The sequence below is a fragment of the Uranotaenia lowii genome, chromosome 3 (assembly GCF_029784155.1).
Source record: "Uranotaenia lowii strain MFRU-FL chromosome 3, ASM2978415v1, whole genome shotgun sequence".
Lineage (NCBI taxonomy): Eukaryota > Metazoa > Arthropoda > Insecta > Diptera > Culicidae > Uranotaenia > Uranotaenia lowii.
In genome coordinates, this window is record NC_073693.1 from 102788215 (window position 1) to 102799696 (window position 11482).

The following is an 11482-nucleotide window of genomic DNA, read 5'->3' on the forward strand; positions in this document are numbered from 1 at the left end:
CGTTTTCAACCTAGACATGCCACACAATGTAACTATCAACGATAGGGACGTGTGGGAGTCAGGTGGTCATGTGGTTCCTCCCGGATCGATTTAATTCTTTACTGATGGGTCAAAAATGGATAATAGAACTGGGGCAGGGGTGTTCGGACCTAGACTCAGGATATCAATTCCTATGGGAAACTGGTCAACAGTATTACAAACAGAAGTTCAAGCAATTCTAGAATGCACTTTAGCCTAGGGTTACCATATCCTTCAATGCCAAAAAGAGTACGTTGAAATCATATTTCAAAATATTTAGGAGAAACGGGAGAAACCAGGAAATTGAAATTCGAATAGTGAAAATAAGTTGCTAGTTATGTGACTTACCTGGCAATTATGACTTTTCAAAAAATACTTTTACAAATGGGAATTTATCGTTTTTAGTTTTTGTTCATTTTCTTGCAGATTTTTATTGAAAAGTCAAAGGGTCGTTGGATTATTCAAAGAGATAGAGATAACAACATCGCAAACATGATAAAATGTTACATTTCAAAAAGAGTTCAAATTGCTGTTGTGCTCTTTGCCAACTGTTTGGGCGTTGATTGCATATTCAAAGGCCCTGATTGCCTGCACAGTTTATTTCGACGTTTGGCAGAAGCTTTTCCTAAAAGCGGTTTAAAAACTTTCGATGCTTTTGTAATTTACTTATAAAAAAGTACTGCTGATAAAATAGCAAACTTGTTTTTGACGAAAAATTTAGATTTTAATCGATTTGTGATACTTTTCATTTAAATTCATCGTTTGAAAAACTCAACCAATTAGAGAAACTTAAGAACTGGAAGAAATAAGTTCGTATCTCTCGTATCTCATTTCTCGATCGAAAAAGAGTTTTGAAAAGAGGATACAAGTACGCAAGTATCTATATATTTTCTGACAGCCAGGCCGCTCTCCGAGCACTAAGTACGTTCACATGTTACTCCAAGCTATTATGGGAGTTTATTGTTGCACTAGGAAACCTGGCCATACGGAATAGATAATTTTTATTCTTGGTTCCAGGCCACTGCGGTATCCTAGGGAACGAAGAAGCAGACCAGCTAGCTAGAGAAGGATCTCAAGGCCTGTTAATTGGACCTGAACCTTTCTGCGGAGTATCGAGGAGTGCCTTGAATATGGAACTCAAGAACTGGGAAAGCACTACTATTGTCTCCGATTGGAGAACAGCAGAGAGAGCAGCTCAGGCGAAAAGATTTATTGAACCAAGCGCACGACTCTCCAAAAACATGTTGAACCTAAGTAAGCACGAGTTAAGTACTTACACAGGTCTCTTGACCGGACATTGTCCAACAAAACAGCATCTCAAAAGGATAAACATAATTCTGAACGATGACTGTCGGTTCTGCGGGTTCGAAAAAGAAACTGCAGAGCATCTTCTATGCAACTGCTGCGCCCTCCTAAATAGGAGAGAGCGTGTACTTGGGGCAAAGTTAATAAGCGCACAAGACATATGGTTGCATATCAGCCCTAAGAAGGTTATATCATACATCTTTGATATCATACCTGATTGGGATAAAATGCTTAGTCAGCAAGCAACTGTCACTCCAATCAATAGTGCAGGTGAACCTGACAGCATATAATAACGCGGGGTAAACACCACAATAGATCAACTACTGGTCGCAGTGGGCTCTCCCCTACAGGAAAAAAAAACTATCAACGATAGGGACGTCTGGGAGTCAGGTGGTCCTGTGGTTCCCCCCGGATCGATTAAATTCTTTAAGAATAATAGAACTGGGGCAGGGGTGTTCGGACCTAGACTCAGGATCTCAATTTCTATGGGAAACTGGCCAACACTATTCCAAGCAGAAGTTCAAGCAATTCTAGAATGCACTTTAGCCTGTTTGAAAAGAGGATACAAGTACGCAAGTATCTATATATTTTCTGACAGCCAGGCCGCTCTCCGAGCACTAAGTACGTTCACATGTTACTCCAAGCTAGTATGGGAGTGTATTGTTGCACAAAGAAACCTGGCCATACGGAAAAGAGTATTTTTATTCTGGGTTCCAAGCCAGCTAGCTAGGGAAGGATCTCAGGGCCTGTTAAATGGACCTGAACCTCTCTGCGGAGTATCGAGAAGTGCCTTGAATAATGAATATGGAACTCAAGAACTGGGAAAGCACCACTATTGTCTCCAGCAGCTCAGGCGAAAAGATTCATTGAACCAAGCGCACGACTCTCCAAAAACATGTTGAACCTAAGTAAGCACGAGTTAAGTACTTACAAAGGTCTCTTGACCGGACATTGTCCAACAAAACAACATCTCAAACGGATAAACATTATTCAAAACGACGACTGTCGGTTCTGCGGGTTCGAAAAAGAAACTGCAGAGCATCTTCTATGCAACTCATAAATCGAAGGGAGCGTATACTTGGGGCTAAATTAATAAGCGCACAAGACATATGGTTGCACATAAGTCCTAAGAAGGTTATATCATATATCTTAGATATAATACCCGATTGGGACAAGATGTTCAATCAGCAATCAACTGTTACTTCAATCAATAGTGCAGGGGAGTCTGATAGCATACAGTAACGCGGGGTAATTACCACAATAGATCAGCTACTGGATGGCGTTTTCGTTAATAAGACAGAGTCTCTTTTCTTGTAAGGATGATTTTGCCGAGTTATTACAGAAATAGATGACGATTTTCTTGTTTCGAAATTGTACTGAGACAACACCGTGTACGCATATTGTATCCATATTTTTGTTTGAATCACGTTTATGGAACACAATTTTTCACCGTTATAAAAAAAAAGTATTTTTTGTGGATTACATTTTTATTTATAAATTTTTTAAAGAAGAGATTCATTCGTGATTATAAGATCTTAAAAGTCAATATCACTGGGAAACACTAAAATATAAGGCTAATTTAAGAGATTGTCTTTGTAAATATTCGCTGGTGTCTAGAATAGCAAATCCACACATATAATATTCTTGTTACCTTTGCGCCACTTTTGCGCAATGCGCTGATGCCATTGAAATGATGGACAAAAATAATAAATAGTTCAAATTCGATAAAATATTCAAATTCAATTTTCGATCAGTAAAAGTGCACTTGCGGATTCAATTTTGATTATTTTTTTTTCTTAGAGCTCATCTCTAATATATCAGAATTTTTGAAGATTCAAATTACGTAGTTACTTTTGATGTTAAATTTATGTTTTTTCACCGAAAACGTAACGTTTCATTCAAAATCACGTTAAAAATGGATTACTGACTGGTTCAAGAAGATAAATTCATGATTTTGGTTTTCGTTTTTCCACACGGTCCTTGTTTTTTTTTTGTTTTAAAAAAGCTGGGGTACAAAAAGGTCCCTAAGTAAAATCCAAATAACTCTTCCAATCAATTGGCCTAGTTTTGATAAAATCATATGTGTGTTTTTTGTCCACCGATCATACCGCACTTTGTTTCGATGGCTCGGCCACCCCAAATGCCGATATGAGTACATTGACCAAAGTGATGAGGAAAATTCCAATCGTAATCATATTGTTGAGCCGATCAGCTTTGCAGAAATCTTCGTCCCTTTTGATGTTGTAGCGACTCTTCATGATCAGCCCAATGCCTACGGCCACCTGGCAGATGATGCTAGTTGAGATGAACACCAAACTAAAGTAGAAATAGGGATGCCTCGAATAGGACTCCAGCACGTAGCGTAGCTGATTTGCATTGGCCGAGAGCAGCGCCAGATCCATCATTCCTTGGGCAAGGTTCTTCTTCTGCTGGTAAACGTTCACATCGGGAATCTCTCGATCCAGTGGATGTGCAACCTAAAATTTAAACATGCGATCAACCAATTTTCCTAAATCACATACCAAAGGCTCCAAATTACCGGTGGTCCCATTGGTCCTATTGGTCCGAACGGTTGATTAGGAGGGAGACTATTTCGCCTTCCGGGTGACCTTCGGCCCACCTCCCGGCCAATATCGTTCTGTTTGCCCGGCCATAAGCCATCATCGACACCAGCACCGGAGGCTGAATCGGCAGAATCAAAGTTCAATCGATCGTCCGACTCGTCATCCTGCTCTTGGTCAGCGATCGGTGGTCTTGGTCTGGGCTGTCGACCTCCCTCGTCCATCGGCAGCAACGGGATGGCATCGTTCTGGGCGGAAGTTGTGTCTCGGCGAGTCCGGCGACCGGGTGAGCGCTGTAAATGAACGTGAATCAGTGAAGCATATGATTTCAGTGGTAGGCAAATAGAGGTGTACTGCACTGGCTTCAATTCAGAGAAGATTAGAGATTTTACTTAAGATTGATGAACGAAAAATTGGCATGTTACCGCTTTGTAGAAGTAATAATTTCAGACTCCATATGTTTACAACGAAAATAAAACACTTTGTTTTTGGAACACTGAACCTTTGGGATACAGTTTTCGATTGACTACTCTGGAAAAGTTTCCAAAAAACTTCGTTCGCTAAAATATTTCACATTTCGCTACAAATACGGAAACTTTCACACAGTATTTCAATTTAAAGGATTATTAATTGATTTTTTTTATTTATTCAACTTATAACTGCAAAATTTAGGAAGGTACCAGCAAAGCAGCTTTCCGAGATCAACAAAACTTATAGACATATGAGCAACGTTTTTTGGCAGCGAGGTCAACGATCGTTGAAAATCGCGCGAAAATCACTCTCACTGGCACAGAAAGTTGTATCGGAGAGCCACAGCAACAAAGTGCGGCCGAAAAAGCCCCGAATGATGTTATGAACCCACTTTTTGGAGTTTTGATTGGTGATTCAATTTTGCTTCCCGTACCTTTCACTTCCTCACTTCTCCAACGATTCGTCATCACTTGGTGTATCGTCGTTGCCTGAATAATGTGCGAAATTGCGTGCCATTATTCACAATTTAGAATAGAGAATAGATTTGAGCAATCAGCGGAGATTTTTTGAAAAGAAAATCGTTGATATTGAACATGTTGTAATTTCATGCAATGCAACTTGCACCACAATTGTGGAAAATTTGATAAAATCTATCACTTTACGGCGAACCCAGTATCCAGAAGGTGGTGAAAGCTGGCCGGATACGCTGGGCGGGACATGTTGCGAGAATGCCGGACGACTGTCCTGGAAAACAGGTGTTCGCTACGAATCCGGTAGGAACAAGACGAGCGGGGGCGCAACGAGCGAGGTGGTTAGACCAAGTGGAGCGTGATCTGGCGAACGTGGGGTGCCCGAGAAATTGGAGAACGGTTGCCATGGACCGAGTGAATTTTAGGAATTATGTTCGTCAAGTTATGTCGTAAGACGGAATACTATGTAAATAAATAAAATAACACTTGTATGTGTGGTAATTAATCAACAATGTCAAAACTTCAAGAGATTCTTAACGTATATAGTAGGTATATTTTTTTCGATCACCTAGCCTTATACAAAAATCAAAAGTCGGAACAAGCCTAAAGTTCTTGTGAAAATTACTCCGATCAAATCGATAATAGCGGCAATTCACCGCTCTATAATTACAGAATGTGAAAGCAAAGTGACATTTTTACCATTCGTGTTGATCGGCTTTAAAGTAGAACTTTTGAGATAGCGAGAAAAAAAACCCTCCAAAAACAAATTCAACGTACCCAACCAATTTCGCCGACCATATAATTAGTCCGTCTGGATTGGCCGAATCGGTCGAAAGTCACCCTCATGCGATTGATTTGGATCAGTTATTATTATGTCAATTATGTTATTTGTTGTATTCGGTCGTTTTGCTTTCTTTTTTCGTCCCAAACTTTTTGCTGCGTGACTACGAGAAGCCGTAGAAAAGTCGATTTGAAAAAGGCTTGATCTAATTTCTGTTTCAATTTGAAGTACGCAATGTTGTTGTTTCGAATTTTCGGAAAAAAAATCTAAAAATTACATTGACGAACTGTATTGCTAATTTCCAAGATGCATAATTATTGCAAACACTCGATCCACACATAATAATTCAACCATTTCCTCGGCAGTGGAGGTTAATTTTTTTCCACCCTGCCGCCACAGCGAGCGTGTCGCCTGACCTTATGGCGTTCCGGTTAGTTAAAAGAAAATTTGCGGTAACAAAACTGGCAGTCACACGAGTAGAATGATCATTGGCGTAGAAATTGTGTGGGTAAAGCTTACGTGAGAATGTTAAAATAGATGCAAACATATTTATAAATTTTGCAGAGAAGCAGAATGTGTAATATTGTAAAGTATTATAATTTTTTTTTCAGTATGTACATTAGAATGCCTTAAATTTGTATGGGAAATTTCAAGCTTGTGAAATGTTATGTAGTTCGGTAATTTTTTTACCGAAATCCTAACATTTGTAAATCGTTAAATTGTTCGGTATTTTTTCGGTAAAAAATAAACGAACATCGGTAAATCGATTCTTCATTTTCATCGTTTCATCATTTACCGATGTTCGTTTATTTTTACCGAAAAAATTACCGAACAGTTTAACGATTTGCACATGTTAGGATTTCGGTAAAAAATTACAGAATTCGGTAATTTTCGTTTACTGTGTAGGCATAGACAAGATCTCATGCCAAATTTGAGCTAGATCGGATCACGGGAAGGGGTCGCTCAACGAGCCTAAAGTTTGATTTTGAGGATTTTGAGTTTTTGATGAATAACTTCGGCCTCCTTCGGCCGATTTCTTTTGAATACGGTTTTTCTTAAAGCCTAAACTATGACAAATATTTCATCCCAAGACTGCATTTCAATTCGACTTAAGATAAAAAAGTTATTAGACTTCAAAAATGGGGTAACTTTTATCAGGATGATATTCATCACTGTCAATGCTGCGTCAAAATGTTCGAAGCCACGTCTCTCATTAATAGTGATGAATATTAGCTATTTTTAAGGTTAATAACTTCTTTATCTTAACTCGAATCGAAATGCAGTCTTCGGATGAAATATTTGTCATAGTTTAGGCTTTAAGAAAAACTGAATTCAAAAGAAATCGGTCGAAGGAGGCCAAAGTTATTTATCAAAAACTGGATTTTCATGTTCCTCCCGAACAAAATGTCTCAAAATTCCGTACAAACTTTAGGCTCGTTGAGCGACCCCTTCCCGTGATCCGATCTAGTCCAAATTTGACATGAGGCCTTGTACTAAGCCTTGGATCAATTTAAGCCTGCAGCGCAAAACTTCCAAATGTCGGGTCATATGGGGCACTCTAATGTACATATTTCCCAATCCAATATTATTTCTCAGAATGTCCGAAGATTCGATTGGAATTAGTTTCAGATGCTACACAAGCTTACGAACGTAGATATATTTTCTTTTCAACCCCCAATTCTCCTACATTTTGTAAAAAATCCAGGAAAACACTGATTTGGACTAGAAAATTCTGAACAAAATTAGACCTATCTAAAGTTATTTTTAGAGGAATCAAATTAAGGCTGTTTGAGCTTCCACACGTTTCGGGAAATGTATTCATGGCTGATTTTACACTCAATACCTCTACAGTTTTCAAATATTAAAAAAAGGCATCTTCGGACTTGAAAATTTAAAATCGAATGAGACCTATCTTGTGTGGTTTTTTTTTCCTAGAAATTGAATGAAGGCTTTTTGAGCCACCGAACGCTTCGAAAAATTGAGTTATGGCTTAACTATTTGAAAAATGTAGGGAAATAGAGGGTAAAAATTCGATAATAGAAATCAATTCCGCGTTCCTGAAACCCCCTGTGTGCCAATTTTTATCTCAATTCAATGAATAATAACGTCAATATCGCGATAAAAGAGAACTTTCAGTAGGGACGATCCCCTCAAAATTCCCTTTTAAAATATCCATGTGCCAATTTTCATCTCAATCCGATGAATAATATCGTCAATATCTCTAAAAAAAAGTATTCGGTTAAATGGAATACCCTTCTATAAAGGGGTCATCCGAAACTGGCGAACTGACAACAGAACACAGACTTCCGACTATATAGTACTTTACTTTTCTTTGTCGGAAGTCTGTCGGAAGTCGGAAGTACGGACTTCCGAAGTAAAATTTAGTGCTGGCGCGTTCATATAAGATAAGATGATGCTTTTCAAACAAAAAAAATTTCGATATCCCTTAAATTTAAAAAAATACCTTTGCAGTAAGATTATCCTTATCAAAAATTGAAAACCCACCACCATAAATGACGTTACTGTTTCTTTCCCAAACCGGTTCACCAAATTGCACATTTACGCGTTTCATTTCCACAAAAATATCGTGAAAACGGTGGTACATGAAAATGGCCTTTTTTCGTTGCATTGATATATTTTCCCATGTCTATAAGCCCACGTAAACAAAAAGTGCATTCCAATCCAATGTATAATAACATCAACAGATATCACTCAAACAGTGAACAGGTATTTTCATCTCAATCCAATGTACAATGTCGTCAATATCACTAAAACAGCATTTGTTTTAAATGGACGACCCTTCACACTAAATTTGATACCTGAAACTGATTGCCCGTTCCTGAAAACCTCTGTTTACTAATTTCCATTCCAATACAACTCAAAACAACGAAAATATCGCCAAATAATAATGTAATAATAATAATGTACTTCATTGGAGGTGGAATTATCGGTATAAGATTATATTCTGGACTGGCATTAACCAACTATCTAATTACTGGCATTATCCTCCCAGTAAAATTAATCAATATAGGTAAAGAGGCCCGACTCCTACGGAAACCGGAAGACAAAAATAATCAGCGCCACCATCGAATATGACGGCAGGGGCAGAAATGCAACTAAAATACAGCGAACACTGTTAGCAGAGAAAACTCACGTATTGCAGTTTTTAACACACGATGGGAATATTTTGAATATCTTTTTCATGAAAGTATATGGATTATTTGTAATGAATGTAACCTCTGTAGCATTTTATCAGTCTTCAAGAAACATTCATTTCACATTGAAATTTTTCCCAACAATTTTTCAACTGACAAACTGTTTGGATCAAATTAAGTTTTACGAAATTATGGCTGTTTATTTTTCTGGATAATAAAAGCCAAATAAAGCTTCACTCAAATGTTTCCGGTCTAGCTCGACGGCAGATTTGAATTTCTGAGAACATTGCACATGAAAAGCAATATTTCGGGACTTCCAACCTTCGACTTCGAGTTCTTTGGGATTTAGGGTCGAAGTTTTCCTACTGTTCTATATTTTGACAATATTATTATCAAAAGCAAGGGGTTCGCTGTTGACATGAAATACAGTTCTTCAAGATTTGTCGTCTCGAAATTTGAGAAACAGGGTTCTTCAGAACAATATTTAGATCCTTTGCATTAAATGTTGAGTGAATGGTCGGGATAAAGGATTTCAAAATAAATCTGATTAAAAAGTAGTCCCTCAAAGCCAAAACAGTTTAAGTGACTTTGGCACTTTTCACACATTTCGAGTTGCCCGACTTTTTCAACGATTTTAATAATCTCAAAACTTCAATTTTTATATTTGAAGATTTAAAAAAATATATTTATTGAAATATGAAGTGTCTTTGAATAAAGGTTGAATTATATTATTACACTAACTTTCAGTACATCTCTGGTGATTTTTGAATTAAATTTTTTATTTCCCGTTCAAATCAAAACACGTTGCGCGAATTCAGGACTAATTTATTGAGTTCTGAATTTTTACAAATTTTTATTGCTATTTTTGGCAGTAAAAAGAACCGAACAAAGTTTTTGGAAGTATTCAAATTCAGAAATTTTAAAATCCCATACAAATCTTGCAGCGGTCTTGTGTACAACAATGGGGCCGGAGGACATTGAGCGGACCAATTGTTGCACGGTCCAATATTTTCTCTGGTTATGTATGGATCGTATTTTTTTGTTTCCAAAATCATGGTGTTGAAATTTTCCAACAAACGTTTCCCTAAAAAAACCAATACGAAAAATGTTATGTAAAGCCTTATTTAAGGTTTTGTTTAAGAATTAGCACAAAAATCGCGTGAAAAAACAAGGAAAAATAAACTGTGGGTTAATTCATATTGTATAGCAGAAAATATTGTAAAACACCTCAATTCATCAATTGCCATGATTCAGTATCATTTACCATGATTCAGTATCATTTTTGGGGAAAAGTTGAAAAACAGCTGAAATATTGACAATTTAAGTCATTCCGTGCCACAATGTGTAAGATTATAATTTTAATGGCATGTGCGGCGGAATGAAAACTAGGGAGAATTTATTTTATAGAAATTCGAAAGAAAGGTGGATAGACAGGCATTAGTGCGCCAGTAGGAGAAAGCTTGAGCGATTACGGCGATTAAAATCATTTTATTTTGGCGTTTTCAAACCATAAATTTGTCCAAACTTAAGGTTAATTTTATTTCAAGTCTAAATGCTCAACCCCTTCCTAAGTTTAAATTCAGACGCCCATGCCTTTCGACCGCGTCCGGTAACCCACATACCACCCTCTCTCCAAACGAAGAAGAGAATTCTTTTCTTTCGTGACGACCACGACGATTTCTCCAAATTGATAACAGCCAATCATTAAATGCGAAAAGTGCAGCCCTCCCTCCCCAATAGTAAATGCTCGTGTTTTTTCTGCATTTAAACAGCCGGGACAATGAACTTACGCTACCGGAACGGCTTCTGCTAGTGGTGCCGCCACTTGGTTTCAACTGCTGACGTCCTCGACCAGTGGTAGAGGTTTTCGGTGGTTTAACCTCCTGATTGCCAAGCGTGCTTACTTCCGGCACAATCGGCGGGGTCACTGGTTTGGAATCGCCTTCTTTGGCGGTTTCTTCAATATTAATTTCAACGTGATCTTTATCCGAGGCCATGGTTTCTATGCTATTTCAAAGGTACCGAATACACTTGTCTTCTTTCTCTGTGAAACTTCAACACACTGGACACAGACTCTTCACAGCATCAAGCAATCACATCACCTTGGATACAAAAAAAAAAGGTGAATCTGCTTTAGGAACCGGTTTTCCCCGACCTCTGGAAAACGTTAACAGAATTTTTCAATAACGACAATTTCTCCACAAAAGGACTGTTTTAATTGATTAAGCGAGATTCTTATGCGACGTTTTGCGCAAAGGTTGTCACATTCGTTCGTTCCAAGAACCGAGAGTGATGATTCAACGAGGCGAAAACTATGCGAAGATGACGAGATGAGATTCGCGTGATCGATGGACAGACTGGTTACTTCCACACCCGGAGACGATCGCCGCTCAAATAAACAGCGAATCGAGAAATCATAGCGAGGAATCGAAAAATCAACCGCCTGGCTGACTGACTGACTGACTGACTGAATGGTACAACAAAATTCGCTTCAGTCCAGCTGCACTGCTGCCAGCTGTGATATTTACGAACAGAGTGAGCTGAAGTGTAAACAAAGTGAGCATATTTATTAGGTTTTTCAAACAGTTATTTCAATAGTTTAAAAAGGTTTTTTTGGTCCGTTTTTTCTACAAGTTTGTTGTTCAACGTAAGTAGATTCAAATTTCGTATAGTTTGTAAAAATTTATACAACTATCTAGTTACAGACGCTTAAAATAAAAT

General features: G+C 38.0%; 1 protein-coding gene across 1 annotated transcript; it reads right to left on the bottom strand.

Moving 5' to 3' along the window:
- Positions 1-2806: 2806 nt before the first annotated feature.
- Positions 2807-11164, bottom strand: LOC129755697 (ninjurin-A-like). The gene is made up of 3 exons (XM_055752311.1): positions 10552-11164; positions 3863-4177; positions 2807-3800 (listed from the first exon to the last, which is right to left on the bottom strand). Exons 1-3 carry the CDS (start codon positions 10756-10758, stop codon positions 3426-3428), a joined length of 897 nt encoding a protein of 298 aa, XP_055608286.1. The 5' UTR covers positions 10759-11164; the 3' UTR covers positions 2807-3425.
- Between the last annotated feature and the right edge of the window lie 318 nt (positions 11165-11482).

Bases quoted from the DNA above. Each gene is read 5' to 3' on its own strand.
- LOC129755697 (XM_055752311.1), bottom strand. From the start codon at position 10,758: ATGGCCTCGGATAAAGATCACGTTGAAATTAATATTGAAGAAACCGCC. The intron at 4,178-10,551 runs GTAAGTTCATTG...GTTCATTTACAG, and splicing joins GCAGAAGCCGTTCCGGTAGC to CGCTCACCCGGTCGCCGGAC. The intron at 3,801-3,862 runs GTAATTTGGAGC...TTTAAATTTTAG, and splicing joins TAGGACCAATGGGACCACCG to GTTGCACATCCACTGGATCG.